Here is a 22072-nt window from a genome sequence, read left to right as displayed (position 1 = left end):
TATATATATATATATATATATATATATATATATATATATATATATATATATATATACGTGCTGATTGCAAAGCCCTCCTTAAAAGGGTCTAGTAACGCAGATACATCAAAGCAATTCAAGCTTAATGTACCAATTTGATGCAGTAGTGGGCAGTCAGCGCTCCAACTGTACAGGCAACACACCTCGTCATACCAATGAGCAGGCAGCACAGCACAAACTTCTACAGATGCGCATTTGTACTCAGAGATAGCTGGAACGAGCGCACCAGACTGTAGGGTTCTTGTGATGCAATTTTTTTACATTTCAAATTGTTTAACTTTGCACATCATTGTAAAAATAAAGTGCTTATGACTAGAGATGCTGTAAACTAGTGCGATGCAACACAACCAAAGTGAGATGCTCCTATCTAACACATGACTACACAGACCAACAATTCAACATAGAGCAGAGGGAAGTCGGCCAATAATTGGGTTATGTTCAATTATATGGAAATAAAATAAACAGTATTTTGACTTTAAAGCCACTTTTTGTTTGTCTAAATCAGTGTTTCTCAATTCTTTCAACACTTCACATTTTGGATGTCTCCCTTTATTTGACGCACTGAATTCTAATCCTTGCTGAAGCACCCCCAGATCATCACCGATCCTCCACCAAAGTTCACAGTGGATGTGAGACACTATGGCTTGAAGGCCTTTCCAGGTCTCCGTCTAACCGTTAGACAACCTGGTGGAGGATCGGTGATGATCTGGGGGTGCTTCAGCAAGGCTGGAATCGTGTAGATTCGTCTTTGTGAAGGACACATGAATCAAGCCACGTACAAGGTTATCCTGGAAGAAAACATGCTTCCTTCTGCTCTGACAATGTTCCCCAACTCTGAGGATTGGTTTTTCCAGCAGGACAATGCTCCATGCCACACAGCCAGGTCAATCAAGGTGTGGCTGGAGGACCACTGGATCAAGACCCTGTCATGGCCAGCCCAATCTCCAGACCTGAAACCCATTGAAAATCTCTAGAATGTGATCAAGAGGAAGATGGATGGTCACAAGCCATCACACAAAGCCAAGCTGCTTGAATTTTTGCGCCAGGAGTGGCATAAAGTCACCCAACAGCAATGTGAAAGACTGGTGGAGAGCATGCCAAGATGCATGGGAGGTGTGATTGGAAATCAGGGTTATTCCACCAAATATTGATTTCTGAACTCTTACTAAATTAAAACATTAGTATTGTGTTGTTTATAAATGAATATGAACTTGTATTCATTGCATTATTCAAGGTCTTTTTTTGTTATTTTGACCAGTTGTCATTTTCTGCAAAGAAATGCTCTAAATGACAATATTTTTATTTGGAATTTGGGAGAAATGATATCAGTACATTATAGAATAAAACAAAAATGTTAATTTTAGAGGGCTGGAGAGAGGAGAGGTGCAACATAATGAGCCTAGCAGTGGATGATGAAGCACTCTTCATGTGAGCTGATCCTCATCAACGCTGCCATTAAATCGCATAAAACGTAATTCTATCTCCTTGTGTGCACACTGGCATCCTTGTAGATCCAGGAGCAGAGCGGGGAGGGTGCCGGCCAAATTAGAGGCACGCTGGACCAGCTCCCTTTAGAACCTCTGCGCCAGGCTCGATGTGTCGTGAGGGGTGATGGCACGCTTTGCGGCCGACGGACATGGATGCCGGGCCACCCTTCCCCTCACACACCATGGCTCTGGGGTAGACAAGCCACTAGTGAACCTGCAACCCCTCACATCCTGGAAGGAGGGGAGCGTGTGCTGCCATTGGACCCTGCCCACGTCCTGGACAATCCTATGGATACTACCCCTGCCTACACATAGCCCATTCACGCGAGGGTGCCAGATCCTCCCTTTATTTTGGACACTTTTTCCATTGGACACTTTATTCTCCCTTTTTGGACATTTTATGTTTATAATTTTCATTAACTATGAAAATGCAGCTAAATAGTGTCAACACTTGAGCTCTCTGAGAAAATGAACACTGTTTAACATATATAAATGATATAGGTTTGATTGATTTAACACATTAACTTTGGTAGCCCTAAAATATTACAACAAAAACTAAACAGTAATAGAGAGAAAACTAATGCAAATTGAAAGGACAAATTGAAAATAAAATAGAAATGTAATTAAAACTGTAATAACCCTGCAATAAGTCTTCAGGGTTGCTTTTGCTATAAATTCCCTATGTGGCGACACAGACCCTGTTTTAACACAGTTTTGTGACAGCATGATAGTTGTGTTCTTTGATAATGCATGTTAATTAAAGCATAGTGACTTGCGGCTGGCAGAGGTCACAGGAGTCAATTTCAATGTCCCCTGAAATTGATCTTGAGAGGCATTTTTAATCTTTATCAGGGCACAATTTTTTTCTAACCATATACAAGACGGTATGTCATCCATTCACTGTATGTCAAATACTTTGAACCATTAAAACTGAAATCAGTTCTTAAAGCTGAAGTATGTAATTCCACGCCACCAAATGGAATTGCAAAAATAAACTCAAACAGCTTTCTGAATATGTCCCGTCTGCCGTTGTTCAAACAAAGAGATAGTCCCACCCCCAACTCACGCCATTGGTTAAGGAACGTTGTTAGGGCGGGTCTAAGCAGGTCACTCAAAACATATTTTCATAGTGCCACAGAGACACATGTTTTACAGTTTCGAGAAAATTTACCTATTAATGGCTTACTTATAGATGTCTCTGCCAGAGTATGTGAGTGGAGTGGAGCGGCAACAATTTCCCCTCCGCGCTCAAAGGGGCATTTTTTTTTTTCTCCCCAATTTGGAATGCCCAATTCCTAGTGCGCTCTAAGTCCTCATGGTGGCGTAGTGATGCCTCAATCCAGGTGGTGGAAGACGAATCTCAATTGCCTCTGCGTCTGAAACCATCAATCCGCGCATCTTATCATGTGGCTTGTTAAGCGCGTTACTGCAGAGACGTAGCGCATGTGGAGGCTTCACGCTATTCTCTGCGGCATCCACGCACAACTCACCACGTGCCCCACCGAGAACAAGAACCACATGTTATAGTGACCACAAGGAGGTTACCCCATGTGACTCTACCCTCCCTAGCAACCGGGCCAATTTGGTTGCTTAGGAGACCTGGCTGGAGTCACTCAGCATGCCTTGGATTCAAACTCGTGACTCTGGGGGTGGTAGTCAGTGTCAATACTCGCTGAGCTACCCAGGCCCCTCGCTCAAAGCATTCTTTAATCACTCCGCTCCAGCTCCACTCCGGGTTGTCCATATCCCGCTCCTCGCTCACTCCGTGTTCCTGGATTAGAGAAACTCCGCTCCGTGTTCGCTCCATGGCAAAATTAGCACCTAACTACTTCTCCAATGTAAAGTTATTTCTGTATGCTTTTAAATATCACAACCCTCCATGCAGAAGATGTATTAAATAAAAAATAAATACACAATACTAGAAGAAAAGCTACAATGTGCTTTATTGGAACACTAAAATTAGCCCAAGACTAAATTCAATTATTTTCATAGCTTACTTTTGAAACATGTCGGCAGCATTCTCTGGGTTTTATCAATTAAATAAATTACTAGACAAAAAAAAAAAAAAAAAAACATTAAATCGAATTAATAAATTACCCCAATAAATAAATAAATAAATAAATAAAATTATTAGGGTTATGTATTATTGCCTAATTATTGCCTATTATTTTCTATGATTGCACTTCTTTTAATTAACCTTGTCCTATAATTCTGTGAATGCAAAAATTACATTCTCAAAACACTTATTTTTAATCAAAACTAGATATGACTATCAAAATGATGTCTAATGCAGAGTTCACTTTTAGAAATACTAGCTTTTGAATTTTTAAAAGATTTTAAATCTACCTCTCTCTGTTCGCGTTTGCAAATGTATAATGCATAAATTAGCCTACGGCACTAAATAAATTTAGATGGCAATCGATTAAAGTCAAACTATGCAATATTAACATACTGATTAGTTCAGCTGGTGTTTTAGGTTGTTAAAAATTCAATATTTAATGCGGGACATAATAGCCTACAGTTAAGATTGCGATGCCTTATTATTAGAATGATAATATGATTATTTTAAATATTTAATAGGGGATATATATATATATATATATATACAGTACTGTGCAGAAGTCTTAGGCACATAAGATGCCTCACAAATCATTTGTCTTAAGATGGATATTTATATTTTCAGCTTTAGTGTGTCAATAGGAAATATACATTTTAGACTCCCAAACATTTCTTTTGCAAATAGAATAGAATAGAACAGAAGAACAGGGAGCCCTGCAACGGATGGCATGGTCCCCACAGAGCCCCCCACTGAACATCGTGTCAGTCTGAGATTACATAAAGAGACAGAAGTAATTGAGACAGCTGAAATAGATAGAAGATCTGTGGCAAATTCTCCAAGAAGCTTGGAACATCCTATCTGCCAACAACCAAGAAAAACTGTGTCCAGGTGAACCTAGGAGAATTGGTGCTGTTTTTCAGGCAAAGGAGGTCACACCAAATATTGATTTAGCTTTTTTTATGTTTACTCAACTTTGAATGAGGTTAATTGATAAATGAAAACAATTCATGGCATTATTTTTGAAGACATCCTCACTATGTAACATTTTTCCCAAGTGCCTAAAACTTTTGCACTATATATATATATATATATATATATATATATATATATATATATATATATATATATATATACATACATACATACATACATACACACACAGTTGAAATCAGAAGTATACATACATTTTTTAACACTCCACAGATTTCATATTAGCAAACTATAGTTTTGGCAAGTCGTTTAGGACATCTACTTTGTGCATGACATGAGTAATTATTTCAACAAGTGTTTACAGACAGATTGTTTCACTTTTAATTGACTATATCACAATTCCAGTGGGTCAGAAGTTTACATACACTAAGTTAACTGTGCCTTTAAGCAGCTTGGAAAATTCCAGAAAATGATGTAAAGACTTTAGACAATTAGCCAATTAGCTTCTGATAGGAGGTGTACTGAATTGGAGGTGTACCTGTGGATGTATTTTAAGGCCTACCTTCAAACTCAGTGCCTCTTTACTTGACATCATGTGAAAATCAAAAAAATCAGCCAAGACCTCAGAAAATAAAATTGTGGACCTCCACAAATCTGGTTCATCCTTTGGAGAAATTTCCAAACACCTGACGGTACCACGTTTATCTGTACAAACAATAGTATGCAAGTATATACACCATGGGACCTAGAGATAAACGTTGTTTGGTGCAAAAAGTGTAAATCAATCCCAGAACAACAGCAAAGGACCTTGTGAAGAGGCTGGAGGAAACGGGTAGACAAGTATATCCACAGTAAAATGAGTCCTATATCGACATAACATGAAAGGATGCTCGGCAAGGAAGAAGCCACTGCTCCAAAACTGCCATAAAAAAGCCAGACTACAGTTTGCAAGTGCACATGGGGACAAAGATCTTACTTTTTGGAGAAATGTCCTCTGGTCTGATGAAACAAATAGTGAACTGTTTGGCCATAATGACCATCGTTATGTTTGGAGGAAAAAGGGTGAGGCTTGCAAGCTGAATTTCACCATCCCAACCGTGAAGCATGGGGGTGGCAGCATCATGTTGTGGGGGTGCTTTGATGCAGGAGGGACTGGTGCACTTCACAAAATAGATGGCATCATGAGGAAGGAAATTTATGTGCATATATTGAAGCAACATCTCAAGACATCAGCCATGAAGTTAAAGCTCGGTCGCAAATGGGTCTTCCAAATGGACAATGACCCCAAGCATACCTCCAAAGTTGTGGCAAAATGGCTTAAGGACAACAAAGTCAAGGTACTGGAGAGGCCATCACAAAGCCCTGACCTCAATCCGATAGAAAATTTGTGGGCAGAACTGAAAAAGTGTTTGCAAGCATGGAGGCCTTCAAACCTGACTCAGTTACACCAGTTCTGTCTGGAGGAATGGGCCAAAATTCCAGCAACTTATTGTGAGAAGCTTGTGGAAGGCTACCCAAATGTTTGACCCAAGTTAAACAATTTAAAGGCAATACTACCAAATACTAACAAATGTATGTGAACTTCTGACCCACTGGGAATGTGATGAAAGGAATAAAAGCTGAAATCATTCTCTACTATTATTCCGACATTTCACATTCTTAAAATAAAGTAGTGATCCTAACTGACCTAAGACATGGAATGTTTCCTACAATTAAATGTCAGGAATTGTGAAATACTGAATTGAAATGTATTAGGCTAAGGTATGTAAACTTCTGACTTCAACTGTGTATATATATATATACACTATATTGCCAAAAGTATTCGCTCATCTGCCTTTAGACGCATATGAACTTAAGTGACATCCCATTCTTAATCCATAGGGTTTAATATGACGTCGGCCCACCCTTTGCAGCTATAACAGCTTCAACTCTTCTGGGAAGGCTTTCCAAAAGGTTTAGGAGTGTGTTTATGGGAATTTTTGACCATTCTTCCAGAAGCGCATTTGTGAGGTCAGACACTGATGTTGGACGAGAAGGCCTGGCTCACAGTCTTCGCTCTAATTCATCACAAAGGTGCTCTGTCGGGTTGAGGTCAGGACTCTGTGCAGGCCAGTCAAGTTCTTCCACACCAAACTCGCTCATCCATGTCTTCATGGACCTTGCTTTGTGCATTGGTACGCAGTCATGTTGGAACAGGAAGGGGCCATCCCCAAACTGTTCCCACAAAGTTGGGAGCATGGAATTGTCCAAAATCTCTTGGTATGCTGAAGCATTCAGAGTTCCTTTCACTGGAACTAAGGGGCCAAGCCCAGCTCCTGAAAAACAACCCCACACCATAATCCCCCCTCCACCAAACTTCACAGTTGGCACAATGCAGTCAGACAAGTACCGTTCTCCTGGCAACCGCCAAACCCAGACTTGTCCATCAGATTGCCAGATGGAGAAGCGTGATTCGTCACTCCAGAGAACGCGTCTCCACTGCTCTAGAGTCCAGTGGCGGCGTGCTTTACACCACTGCATCCGACGCTTTGCATTGCACTTGGTGATGTATGGCTTGGATGCAGCTGCTCGGCCATGGAAACCCATTCCATGAAGCTCTCTACGCACTGTTCTTGAGCTAATTTGAAGGCCACATGAACTTTGGAGGTCTGTAGCGATTGACTCTGCAGAAAGTTGGCAACCTCTGCACACTATGCGCCTCAGCATCCGCTGACCCCGCTCTGTCATTTTACGTGACCTACCACTTCATGGCTGAGTTGCTGTCATTCCCAATCGCTTCCACTTTGTTATAATACCACTGACAGTTGACTGTGGAATATTTAGTAGCGAGGAAATTTCACGACTGGACTTGTTGCACAGGTGGCATCCTATCACAGTACCACGCTGGAATTCACTGAGCTCCTGAGAGCGGCCCATTCTTTCACAAATGTTTGTAGAAGAAGTCTGCATGCCTAGGTGCTTCATTTTATACACCTGTGGCCATGGAAGTGATTGGAACACCTGAATTCAATTATTTGGATGGGTGAGCGAATACTTTTGGCAATATAGTGTATGTGTGTGTGTTTCACTGACCTTTAGATTTTCTCTCCACATGTGAACGGAATATCATCATGTTTTCTGGACACGTCTTTTAGGATTTCACAACAAACCTTTGATAGTGGGAATCACCTCCCCACTCGTGTTCTCCTTCGCCATCTGTCATTAATTTTCAATATATGCCAGTTGATGTAGGAATAAAGAGATGAGACACGAGCATGTATTTAAGTCAAGCTTTACCGCAAGCTTAACTCAATAATAGGGAGCATTATCACAGAAAAACATTACCAAGTGCCGCTAGATTTTAAATTAGATTTTTTTTTTATCACATTCTTTCAGGTTATATCAGAAAATCCATCTTTCATTCATGCCAGTAGTGTTTAACACTGCTTAACAGGTTGTGAATTATTGCATTAAGGGCCGTAAACAGATGTTGTGCCCGTAATGGAGCAAGAGTGGAGCGCTCTTGGAGTGGGAGAAAACAATGACGCTCCGATTTGTTTAAAACCCGGTCCTCGCTCCAGGCAAAATCATGCCGCTCCACTCCTCGCTCCGCTTCCACTCCACTCCGCTCCGCTCACATACTCTGGTCTCTGCATATTAAGCTTGTATAGGAGAAAGTATTTTAACACAGAAAAAGTTACAAACTTATGCTTTAAAGGAATAGTTCATCCAGAAATGAAAATTCTGTCATTATTCAGCTTTTTTTTACCTTTATTCTCATGTTGAACACAAAAGGGTATATTTTAACGAATAGCGTGATCGCTGATTTTCATACAATAGATAGTGACTCACTTCAAAGCTTAAAAAAGCACCCAAGTGTCATAAAAGAAGCCCATGACTTGTGCAACCTACTCAGTCTTCTGAAGGCATACGATCACTTTGTATGAGGAACAGAACTAAATTTAAGTCATTATTCACTATAAGTCCAAAGCTAAAACCACTAAACATGTTTAAATTAACAAACAACTTATTGTTTCTTTAAGATGAATTGCATCCCCTTCTAGTTGGTTATTGAATAAACCTGAATATATATTTAAAAAATTAAACATACAGGTTGTACTTTCGGTAGAATTTTTGCTCGAGCCTGCTATCATTATACATTTTCAGTGTGATCATGTAGCGTTTATTGCATAAATCAATTTTAAAATCTCATCTGCATGATTTTAGTTTGTTTAAGCACCTATCACTAACTAAAAGATTTGTACATAAAAATTGCATGGCTTGCAATGCTCTAATAACTCATTAACATGCTTGAAACCAATAGGCTCATTTGTTTTCTCATTTATATAAAGTGTTGGCACTTGTGAACATTTTAACATCATGATATGAAAATAATCTATAATCCAATCTATGCAGCATGCTGAGAGACAGATGAATGAGAGATGACTGCCAAAATATGACGGGGACAGGCAGGCGACATCACCTGGTAGTGCTGGTTCTGAATGAGATGATCCGCATGTCTTTCCTGAAACAGAGAAGACATTTATAATTTAATTCAGCCTGTCAACAATGAACACGGACCATAATAGTTTATGATGATGACAATTTCAAAGGTAAACAGGTTGTACAGTCATTTGAAGGGATAGTTCACCCAAAAATTGTCATTTAAACACTCTTCAACTTCTTTATTCAGCTGAACACAAAAGGTGAAATTTTGTCCTGATTGCTCTTTTCCACGCAATGACAATAAATGGGGACTGAAGCTTTTAAGCTTCAAAATATACACAAAATCACAATTAAAGGATCATAAAAGTGTTTCATATGACTTGTGCACTATACTCCAAGTCTTCTGGGGCCATACGATAGCTTTGTGTGAGAAAAAGACCAAAATGACAGTTGTTATTCACTTGAAAATCTTGGCATTTTGTCTAGTTTGTGAATTTATTGTTTAGTCCCGTTTTGTGATCCAAGATTTTGAGTAACTGCAACTTAATCTTCTCATGTGTTTCTCATTCAAAGCTATTGTATGGCCCAAGACTTGGACTAGTGCACAAGTTGTACAGTATAAACCAATTTTATGGTGTTTTTTTTGCATTCTTTATGAAGCTTGAAACCCACACTCCCCATCTATTTATATTGTATAAAAAAGAGCTACATGAACATTCTTCAAAATTTCTCCTTTTATGTTCCAAAGAACAAAGAAAGTCAAATAGGTTTGGAACAACATGAGGCTGAATAAATGAAGACAGAATTTTCATTTATTAGTAAACTATCACTTTAAACCTTTTAATCAGTTTATTACAGCACAACAGCTTTATGAGTAGCAATATCTAACAACTGAACTAATACACAACACATTTTTAAGACCTTTGAGCAAACCAACAATGTATATCTCATTATTCCCTCTGAAAGCATGTCCACACACATATTCTTTGCTGAAACATCAGCTCAGTTGCAAATATAAATGATAGCAGCCTTACATAATGATTTTAAAACCCAAAACTGTGAGTTCCATGTGCTGTGTGGGAGAATGTGGGTGAGTTTGAGAAACTGTAGAGCCCACCTCACAGTGGAATAGAAGTTCAACTGATCGAAAGATGGCAGGAGAATTGGTATGGTTAAAGAGAAGTTGCCTAGCAACCACCATCAGCATAGGGCAACTTAAGGCTGACGCCCAATAGAAGCTCTTGCAGGTTAAATCCAAACATTACTGAAAGGCAGCACATGCTTTGTAAAAAATTTAATATATGGATTTATGAATGTTTATTTTCATCCTTAGTGTTCAAATCATTGTAAATGTTGTAGCTAACAGTCATGGTCCGTCAGAGGAGGCAAGGGAAAATGTAAATGTAAAAATGTACTTAAAATGAATACAACAAAAATTAAAATAGATAGGTAAAATTTGTCCAGACAAACGCTGATGTTGGCTTGACAAAGCCTTGTCTGAAAGTTTCATAGGCTTTAAAGGGATAGTTCACCCCAAAATGAAAATTCAGTCATTGTTTACTCACCCCTGTGTTGTTATAACCCCATATGACGTTCTTTCTTTTTCTTAACACAAAGGGAGTTTGTGCTCAGTGATGTCATACAATGGAAGTTTATGGTGACCACCTCTTCAAGCTTCAAAAGAATGCAAAAGTATTATTCAGAAGACTAATAAATTATTCCATGAGACTCAGAATTGTTATGAAAGCTTACAATGAGCTTTGGTGAGAAACAAAATGAAATATATTGTATTATTTAGTGAAACTGTTGACTAACCGTAGTGCACGTTCATGAGACTGCAGGAGAGCAATTTCAAACTGCCTCCACTTGTGAAATGGGGCATTCAAGCGAAAACCCATTTTGTTTATCTAAAAATAGTTCCACCACAGCGATATTGACAAAAGAACACAACACAGCTGCACACAAACCAGAGAACCAAACTTAATAAATATGTCTGATGAGTTTGTAGTCTGAGAATAAATGCATTTTTATGCCCAGCCTCATATTTGAAACAGAGTTCTCAATCAAACTGAGAGAGATAGACAGATGAGGCTGAAGGCAGCTACAGTCACACCGTGTCCTGACCTGACGGCAAATGACACGTGGTAAAAGGTACATTTTCTGTTAATCAGAGTTTTGTCCTAACCAGCTGTGATGAGCGACAGTACATTCTGTTGATCGCTTGGTTGCTATTTTCGGCATTAAGGTGGGAAACCCCGTCCGCTATGAACTGGCACCGGTCCCAAAACCTTCTCATAACAGTATATTGAAGCCAGCATCTCACTAGCTGGTTAAAAACTACTTGATTTTGAATGAGAAAGTTACACCTACGGAATGTTTTAGCTGAGGTCTCACTCTCTTGAGGCAGAGTTTTGTCACACTCACACACCGGTTCAGAATGGAGAAGAGGTGACAGACATTCCCATCTCCTCTATTTCTCAGTTTGATTGAGTACTCCGGTCAAATAAATTAGGCTGGGCATAAAAATGCATCTATTCTCTGACTACAAACTCATCAGACATATTAAGTAAGTTTGGTTCTCTGGTTTGTGTGCAGCTGTGTTGTGTTCTGTTGTTTATGGTGATGATGATGAATGTGGTAATGTGCTTAACTATGTACTGTAAGTATTATTTTGGTTAAACTAAAAAAAAACAATAAGTAACCTGGTTGCCTTAACATTTTCAGTTAATTTAAAATACAATTTTATAATAAAATAAAATAAATAAATAATAATTTGAATAAAAAATGTCTAGTAAACTAACAATTATTGGAATTAACCAGTTTTTATTTATTTATTTATTTACATTATATCAGCGCATTGCCATTGTGCCATTAGTTTACTCAATAAAAACACAGATTCTTATGTTATCTGAACATATTAGTAAATCTAAGTTGATCTGGCAAAAATATAAAGTTAACAAATCATAAAAATAATATTTAGGGTGTGGTGTATCATGCTCTATTGAATTCTGTAGCCTTTGTCTCAATGAAATTCAAACACAGAGGTAAAGTTGATAATTTTTAGTGATCTAATAATAATAATTATTATAATACTATTTTACCTAACTGTTTGCGTACTCATATGGACCTGTTTTTCTTAATTACCACCTTTTATTTTGATCAAGTCTTATGCATTATGGTGCTCCATTTAAGTCACTCGTTTCCCTGCAAGGTGCAATGTAGTCTATGTTGTCATGTATTTCGTTGCAGATATTTTATTAAACATTTTTGTTTATTTTTCCATTTGAAATTTATTTCGGGTATATATATAAAACAACAAATGAGCAAATATGTGAGAAGGTGCTTCCTTTAGTGTGTGAACATTACACTGATCACACTGAGAGATTATCACACTGATTGGTTTTACAGTCCAATACAAAGATAAAATTGTTGATTTTATTTGTTCATCTGCGGGGATTCATTTGACTTTTCACCAGCATGTTATTGTTTGCGTGGTCTGTGCGGGAATTCCCACATTATGAAGGCCAAACTTTCAATAAAATCCCATGCCGAATTCAGAACCTGTTATAAAATACATAACAATATAACTTTATAACATAAATACAGTAGCTAGTATGTGACTTTCTTTGAAGCTTATAATAATGATGATTATTCTCTTCAATTGCCTGGTCCAGTTCTTAATGTTAAAACTGGCCAGACCAAGTAATCAGTAAAGGAAGATGGATGAACTGAAGCTGCTATAGCGAGCAGCCCCCTCTGTTGGTCAAAATAAACAACACACGGTAGGCTTTGCTGCTCGGGCTAAGTTTCTTGCCATGTAATATTTCAGTATGCTGGCTGTTTTCGCTGTCACTCACAAAAAACAGGGACATTTCCAGGGACAGCTCCAGTCGGGGACAGACCATCAAAAATGTGAACTGTCCCTGGAAAACGAGGACGTCTGGTCACTCTACTGTGTTTTACTGTGTTACGGGTTTTCGCTTGAATGCCCCATTTTACGAATGGAGGCAGTTTAAAATTGCTCTCATGCAGTCTCATGAACGCGCACAGGAGATCAATGGTCAGTCAACAGTTTCACTAAATAATACATTAGATTTCGTTTTGTTTCTCACCAAAGCTCATCGTATGCTTTCATAACAATCCTGAGTCTCATGGAATAATTGTATGACATCACTGAGCACAACAATTTTTCACAACTTCTCCCTTTGTTTTAAGAAAAAGAAAGAAAGTCATATGGGGTTCTAAAAACATAGGGGTGAGTAAACAATGACTGAATTGTCATTTTGGGGTGAACTAACCCTTTAAGTTTGATGGTTATTACGACATTACAGTGAAACAGACAGCAAGCTAGATAGTCAGGCAGACTGTCAGATAGACAGATAGAGAGGGGGAAAGAGATTGTAACTTAAAGCAGACCAACAGCCTTTTGTGGGGTTTGTTTATATTTGAATTTTTGACAGTTGGAATTTGAATTAACGAGCATTCCGTCAACAAAAGTCTATTGTATTTTGCATGGTCTTTCTAGCAAGTCAGTCCACTTGCGGCCAACTTTGGAATGCTCCCGAAGGTTATTTCCAGTAATGCCAGTGCAGCTCCTACCTACTTGAATGGGGAAACACTGAAATCTCAAAAATGGTTAGTCAAAATTACAATCAAAGAACATATTCATATATTAGCAGTAAAATCAAAGAACACTGGTATCTTAAATTGTGATTCTTAACCTCAGATTACGCTGAAAAACGAAATTCTAGCATTTTGATTTCAAATCAAATCAAATCAAATTACTTTTATTGTCACACAACCATATACACAAGTGCAATAGTGGGTGAAAGTCTTGGGTGCAGTTCCGAGCAACATAGCAGTCATGACAGTGATATAAAATATACAGTAGCTTGTATTGTACTGTATTGACATTCAGGCTGTCGGTTGATAGTCAGTTGCCAGTGTGTTGTTAAGAGAGAATATAATTTATGACAGTCCAGTGTGAGATAATAGGATTAATAAAGTGCAGAGAGATCAAGAGTTCAGAAATCTGATTGCTTGAGGGAAGAAGCTGTCATGAAGTCAGCTGGTGAGGGTCCTGATGCTACGATACTGTCTGCCTGATGGTAGCAGTGAGAGCAGCCCATGGCTTGGGTGGTTGGAGTCTCTGATAATCCTCCGAGCTTTTTTCATACACCGCCTGGTATATATGTCCTGGAGGGAGGGAGCCTCAACTCCGATGATGTGTCTGGCAGTTCGCACCACTCTTTGCCCGCGGTTTTTGGCGGTGCTATCGCCGTGCCAGGCAGTGATGCAGCCAGTCAGGATGCTCTCTACAGTGCTGGTGTAGAACTGTGTGAGGATGTGGCGGTTCATTCCAAACTTCCTCAGCCGTCTCAGGAAGAAGAGGCACTGATGAGCCTTCTTCACTACGGCCTCAGTGTGGACAGACCATGTGAGTTCCTCAGTGATGTGGACACTGAGGAACTTAAAGCTGCTGACTCTCTCCACTGGTGCTTCATTGATGGTGATGGGACTGTGTTCTCTGTCTTTTCTCCTGAAGTCCACCACAAGCTCCTTTGTCTTGCTGACGTTGAGGGAGAGGTTGTGCTCCTGACACCAGCATGTCAGAGTGTGCACCTCCTCTCTGTTGGCCGTTTCATCATTGTCAATGATCAGACCTACCACCGTCATATCATCAACAAACTTAATGATGGCATTGGAGCATTGTGTTGCCACACAGTCATGTGTGTACAAGGAATACAGGAGTAGGCTGAGAACACAACCCTGCGGGGCTCCAGTGTTGAGGGTCAGTGATGAGGAGATGTTGCTGCCCATTCTAACCACCTGGAATCTGCTTGACAGGAAGTCCAGGATCCAGCTGCACAGTGAGCTGTTTAAGCCCAGAGCCCGGAGTTTCACATAAATCTTGGAGGGCACTGTGGTGTTGAATGCTGAGCTGTAGTCTACAAACAGCATTCTCACATAAGTGTTCCTTTTTTCCAGGTGGGAGAGAGCAGTGAGTACTGTAGATGCAATGGCATCATCAGTGGAGCGGTTGTTGCGGTAAGCAAACTGCAATGGGTCCAGTGATGGAGGCAGCACAGAGCAGATGTAATCTCTGATTAGTCTCTCAAAGCATTTGCTGATGATGGGGGTCAGAGCAACAGGATGCCAGTCATTTAAGCAAGTGATTTTTGATTGCAAAGCATGTGGGGACCACAGACAAGGAGAGGAAAAGGTTGAAAATGTCCGTAAAAACACCAGCCAGTTCGATCGTGCACACTCTGATGACGCGGCCCGGAATGCTGTCTGGACCCGAGGCTTTACGGATATTCACCCGTCGGAAGGATCGGGTTAGATCCGCTACAGAGATGGAGAGTGAACTAACCTCTGTAGCTTCGGCTGCGAGAACTCTCTCCAGGAGGGCGGTGTTACAGTGTATCCGGAAAGTATTCACAGCACTTCACTTTTTCCACATTTTGTTATGTTACAGCCTTATTCCAAAATGGATTAAATTCATTATTTTCCTCAAAATTCTATGAACAATACCCCATAATGACAACGTGAAAGAAGTTTGTTTGAAATCTTTGCAAATTTATTAAAAATAAAAAATGAAAAAAAATCACATGTACATAAGTATTCACAGCCTTTGCCATGACACTCAAAATTGAGCTCAGGTGCATCCTGTTTCCACTAATCATCCTTGAGATGTTTCTACAACTTGAATGGAGTCCACCTGTGAGAAATTCAGTTGATTGGACATGATTTGGAAAGGCACACACCTGTCTATATAAGGTCCCACAGTTAACAGCGCATGTCAGAGCACAAACCAAGCCATGAAGTCCAAGGAATTGTCTGTAGACCTCCGAGACAGGATTGTATCGAGGCACAGATCTGGGGAAGGGTACAGAAAAATTTTTGCAGCATTGAAGGTCCCAATGAGCACAGTGGCCTCCATCATCCGTAAATTGAAGAAGATTGGAACCACCAGGACTCTTCCTAGAGCTGGCCGCCTGGCCAAACTGAGCGATCAGGGGAGAAGGGCCTTAGTCAGGGAGGTGACCAAGAACCCGATGGTCACTCTGACAGAGCTCCAGCATTTCTCTGTGGAGAGAGGAGAACCTTCCAGAAGAACAACCATCTCTGCAGCACTCCACCAATCAGGCCTGTATGGTAGAGTGGCCAGACGAAAGCCACTCCTCAGTAAAAGGCACATGACAGCCCGCCTGGAGTTTGCCAAAAGGCACCAGAAGGACTCTCAGACCATGAGAAACAAAGATTGAACTCTTTGGCCTGAATGGCAAGCGTCATGTCTGAAGAAAACCAGGCACCGCTCATCACCTGGCCAATACCATCTCTACAGTGAAGCATGGTGGTGGCAGCATCATGCTGTGGGAATGTTTTTCAGCAGCAGGAACTGGGAGACTAGTCAGGATCAAGGGAAAGATGAATGCAGCAATCTACAGAGACATCCTTGATGAAAACCTGCTCCAGAGAGCTCTGGACCTCAGACTGGGGCGAAGGTTCATCTTCCAACAGGACAACGACCCTAAGCACTCAGTCAAGATAACAAAGGAGTGGCTCCGGGACAACTCTGTGAATGTCCTTGAATGGCCCAGCCAGAGCTCAGACTTGAACCCGATTGAACATCTCTGGAGAGATCTGAAAATAGCTGTGCACCGACGCTCCCCATCCAACCCGATGGAGCTTGAGTGGTCCTGCAAAGAAGAATGGGAGAAACTGCCCAAAAATAGGTGTGCCAAGCTTGTAGCATCATACTCAAAAAGACTTGAGGCTGTAATTGGTGCCAAAGGTGCTTCAACAAAGTATTGAGCAAAGGCTGTGAATACTTATGTTCATGTGATTTTTTTTTTCATTTTTTATTTTTAATAAATTTGCAAAGATTTCAAACAAACTTCTTTCATGTTGTCATTATGGGGTATTGTTTGTAGAATTTTGAGGAAAATAATGAATTTAATCCATTTTGGAATAAGGCTGTAACATAACAAAATGTGGAAAAAGTGAAGCGCTGTGAATACTTTCCGGATGCACTGTATTTCCCTCGAAATGAGCATAAAAAGTATTTAGCTCCTCCGGGAGTTTTTATTCCCTTTAAAGTCTGTGATGATATTAATTCCCTGCCACATGCTTCTAGAGTTGGTGGTGTTAAACTGTCCTTCAATCTAGTCCCTGTACTGGCGTTTGGCTGCTCTGATAGTTTTGTGGAGGGCATAACTGGCTTGTTTATGCTCCTCCGTGTTCCCGGAATTAAAAGCGGAGGTCCGCGCATCAAGTGCAGCGCAAACATCGCTATTTATCCATGGCTTCTGGTCGGGGTAGATCCATATTGTTTTGGTCGGAACAACATCCTCTACGCACTTTCTGATGAAATGTTACGCTAACAGCGTAAAGCTCGATGTCGTCATCAGAGGCAGACCAGAACATTTCCCAGTCCACGTGATCAAAACAGTCTTGTAGCATAGAGTCTGATTGTTCCGACCAGCACTGGATCGTTCTGAGGGTGGGTGCTTCCTGTTTCAGTTTCTGCCTGTAAGCGGGCAGAAGCAGAATGGAAGAGTGGTCTGAACTGCCAAATGGTGGGCGGGGGAGGGATTTGTAGCCATCCCGGAAGAGAGAGTAGCAATGGTCCAAAGCCCGGTCCCTTCGTGTGTTGAAACTGATGTGTTGGTGGTATTTTGGTGCGATTAATTTGAGATTGGCTTTGTTAAAGTCCCCGGTCACAATGAACGTGGCCTCAGGGTGCGCAGTTTCCTACTTGCTTATAATCCCATACAGTTCCTTGAGTGCCCGGTCTGTGTCGGCTTGTGGCGGGATGTACACAGCAGTGATAATGACCGCTGTGAATTCCCTCGGTAGCCAGAATGGTTGACACAGAAGCATGAGAAATTCCAGATCAGGAGAGCAGAAAGACTTGATAGAATGTACGTTCCTCTGATCACACCAGGATTTGTTGATCATAAAACATACACCACCACCTCTGCTTTTACCTGAGAGGTCTTTCGCTCTGTCCGCTCGGTGCACTGAGAACCCCGCGGGTTCGATGGCTGAATCTGGAATCTCAGTAGACATCCAAGTTTCTGTTAGGCAGATAATGCAGCAGTCCCTCATCTCTCGTTGGAAAGAGATCCACGCTCTCAGCTCGCAGATCTTGTTATCCAGAGACTGAACATTTGCCAGTAGAATACTGGGTAGCGGGGGTCGATTTGCGCGACGTCTTACTCTGATGAGAACGCCGGCTCTATTTCCCCTTTTCCTTCTCTATTTCTGCGTTTCTGCAGTCGGGCTGCCCAGACAAAGGGCTCCGCTGGTGTGTTTGTAAACAGCAGGTCGGCATTGAGGTATTTAAAGTCCGGTTTTCGGTGTGCTATTGCAAAACCAATGTCCAAAAGTGTTTGTCTGTCGTAGACAATAAGGCAGACAACATCAAAGACAAAAAAACATAGAATTGTAAACAAAACAAACAAAAAACTGGAGTGTTGTGTTGCAGCTCGCAACGCAGCAGCCATACTCTGCGCCATCTTGCTAATGCCTATGCGCATTCTCAAGATCTTTCTCGTGTGGCCCCCGAGTGAGCTCGTCTCGCCGTACATACACTTAGTTGTCCGAGGAAGCTGAGCGCATTCTTTGTTCTAGCGGTTGGAGTTTGTTTTGTGGATTAACACTCCTTCGGGACAGTTGTGGATGAATCTGCTCGTTCTTTGTACTTGTGCCTCCTATTGGCTGGAGTTTGTTTTGTGGAGTATTTTTTATAGGACATTGGAAGGATTACGTCATCTGCTGCACTCATGAAACAGCAGATTCACTGAACATTCATTTGACTGCCCAAGGAAACTGAACTTTTTTTTTTTTTTGCTGGTTCCGCTAGAGGCTGGAGCTTGTTTTGTGGAGGAACACACCTTCAGGACAGTTCTGTGAATGAATCTACACATTTTTTGTGTTTATTCTGCCTATTGGCTGGAGTGTGTTTTACAGAGTATTTTCTGCTATGTAATTTTGTCTCACAAAATGTGTATAGAAGCACCGCACTTGAGCAATCTGATGGCAAAGTTGTCACGGGGATTCTCGTAAGCGTACATGGACTTTTTGAGTTTAGAAAGATGGACTTCTAAGATAGATAGATTTCTAAGGTAAGGTCAAGGTTAGGTTTAATTGTAGGGGTTAATGTAGTGTTTCTGTAGGACTCTAAATAAACACAATAAAACACACTGTAGTGATGCCCATACTGTATGTTAGTATTTAAATATGGGTGCAAATAGTATCTGACACTATTTGCACCAGGGTGAAAATAGCATCTGCCAAAATTTTATCACTGACCGCCACTGGTAGCCAATCAGTTTTTTAATCTTAAAAGATTTAAAGAAAGAATGTCTGCTTGTTTTACACATTTTTAACATTGAAATTGAGTTTTTTCAATTATATTCAAAGATGCTGAAAAACCATACTCAAACAACATATCAAGCAGTAAGTAATACAAAAGTAATCAGATTACATTATTTAAAAAGTGTAATCAGATTATGCTACTGATTTAAATTTGATGGTTGCTTACTGTCTCAAGTAAAAAAAGCTATGATATTCTAGATATTAATTCCCTAGATATGGTTTAGGTACCTCCTTCAATGTAAGTCTATGATATATATATATATATATATATATATATATATATATATATATATATACACAGTATATCAACCAGATGGGGTTACCCTAGCAACCAAGTAACAAATCACATATCTCTGCACCAGAACATCGTAGAGACTTCCGGTTACTTTCATTTGACTCAGGGTAGCAAGGAGCCTTTTCAGTATTACCTTGGTAACTGCCTAGCAACCAGATGGGGTTACTCTAGCAACCAAGTAACAAATCACATATCTCTTCACCAAAACATCATAGAGACTTCTGGTTTCTTTCATTTCACTCAGGCTAGCAAGGAGCCTTTTGAGTATCACCTTGTTAATTGCCTAGATACCAGATGAGGTTACTCTAGCAACCAAGTAACAAATCACCTATCTCTGCACCAGAACATCGTAGAGACTTCCGGTTTCATTTATTTGACTCAGGGTAGCAAGGAGCCTATATATATATATATATATATATATATATATATATATATATATATATATATATATATATGAAATTGTCCATTTGCTTATAAAATATTTATTACCAATAATTAGCAAAAGTACAACTGTCCTCTACAATCAGCATAATTTGAGATAACATTCACGTCAGTATCACAAATGGTGCAGGACAAGGTGTGCCCTGAAGTTTAATGTATAGTTTGAGCAATTTAATTATAGTGATGTTTGCCTTAGCAATCACCTCCAATGAAATTATACAAAATCACTATTTATAAAGACAATTGTGGTGTTTTTGTTTAATTTTTCAAGGGCTGTGTCAGATTAATTGAGTCAAAGCTATAATGTACCACACACGCTGCATACAGAATGGAAGTGCATGCTGCATTTATTCAATCTCATACCGTGAACTCTTTGAAGTTCTCATGTTTACACTCCTCTTCATGGCTGAACTCTCCAGGTCCACACAGACGCTTGTGCAGCCACACACACAGGTACCACACTGATTTAGGACTGGGTATGATGTTGAAGGGTGGCGGTAACGTCCCTCCCTCGTCAAAATAGCTCATCCACAGCTTGGTGCGAGCAAACTTCCACTCAATGTCTGCGTGATCCTACAGCAGAAGAAGAGAAATCAAGTTGGACAGAGGACAGTGCTGAAAGTGCCAAATGGGATGGTGTCCCAGACTGGCTTCTATCAAACATATCTGGTGTTAAATCGAAACTTGGCTCTTGATTGGATGGTGTGCATTTGCTCAGAATAGTGTTTGCTTGGATAACAGTTCCCATTGTGATACACATGCAGGTGTGAAAGAGGCTCTAAATGAAGCTTATATAAGCTTTATGTTGAGGTTTGCTAACGGTGTATGGTCGAGTGTAAGCTAATGGAGGCTAATGTGCTATTTTCCTGTTATAGCTGGTTAGAGTGGGGTTGATGGCATGCACATTTGTGGTGAATCGGCGGTGGAGGTCACTTTCAGGTATGTTTTATTCGCCTAAAACAAATTTTTTTTAGATGCGGGGTGGTGCTGAGCACTTACATTATTTTCAGTTAATAGCAGTATTAGTGTGTGGGTGAATGGCTGCTGGTTATACACAGAGCAATTGTGCAATCTTGGGTTTACAGCGTCTTTCTACTGACACGTAAGTGTGTTTCTCCACTTTACCACTGGATCTGGGTAAAGTTAGCTAAACTGTCTGTGGTTTCTGTTAAGGTGTGAGCGTGTGTGTCTGAGGACCGATTCTCCTCTGAGGACTGCGGGGAACAAGATGGTTATATAGTCCGAAGACATCACATGTGATGCTGCTGTCGTTTTGCTTCTTGTGTTGCCTCTGTTTGCTGGCTGTTTTGCTTTGTGTTTTTCACCGTATTGTGCTGCAGGGGCTGTTTGCTTTACGTTTGTTTTTGTTTGGTTTATATTGATTTGTTCTGTGTGTATGTGTTTTGACAAGGTTTTGTCTTGTTTTGTTTATTGTTTGTCCTTCGCCCTGTGCCCACACCATTCCAGGGTGGGAGGCTGTTGGCCGTTTGGCTGAGACACGGATTATTTATTTATTTATTTATTTTTTCCCCTTTTTCACCCAATTTGGAATGCCCAATTCCCAGTGCGCTTTTAAGTCCTCATGGTGGCGTAGTGATTCGCCTCAATCCGGGTGGCGGAGGATGAATCCCAGTCGCCTCCGCATCTGAGACCATCAACCCGCGCATCTTATCACGTGGCTTGTTGAGCGCGTTGCCACGGAGACATAGCGCGTGTGGAGGCTTCATGCCATCCACCGTGGCATCCGCGCTCAACTCACCACGTGCCCCACTGAGAACGAACCACATTATAGTGACCACGAGGAGGTTACCCCATGTGACTCTTCCTACCCTAGCAAACAGGCCAATTTGGTTGCTTAGGAGACCTGGCTGGAGTCACTCAGCACACCTTGGGGTGGTAGGCAGCGTCTTTTACCACTGAGCTACTCAGGCCCCTGACACAGATAATTTGTATCCCCCCATGCGGTGGGGTCATTAGTGGTGTGGTGCTTAGCAGGCGTTGGTTTGCTTT

General features: G+C 40.6%; 1 protein-coding gene across 1 annotated transcript in view; it reads right to left on the bottom strand.

Moving 5' to 3' along the window:
• LOC127431044 (short transient receptor potential channel 5-like) overlaps positions 1–22072 on the bottom strand; it is a 109422-nt gene that overhangs the window by 4620 nt on the left and 82730 nt on the right. The window contains exons 8-9 of the mRNA XM_051681261.1: positions 20426–20635; positions 8978–9019 (exon numbers count right to left, since the gene is read on the bottom strand). Coding sequence (XP_051537221.1) covers positions 8978–9019; positions 20426–20635 — 252 coding nt within the window. The remainder of the gene's footprint in view (positions 1–8977; positions 9020–20425; positions 20636–22072) is intronic.

This window comes from Myxocyprinus asiaticus, chromosome 40 (assembly GCF_019703515.2).
Source record: "Myxocyprinus asiaticus isolate MX2 ecotype Aquarium Trade chromosome 40, UBuf_Myxa_2, whole genome shotgun sequence".
Classification (NCBI taxonomy): Eukaryota; Metazoa; Chordata; class Actinopteri; order Cypriniformes; family Catostomidae; genus Myxocyprinus; species Myxocyprinus asiaticus.
This window is presented reverse-complemented; position numbering and strand designations above follow the sequence as displayed.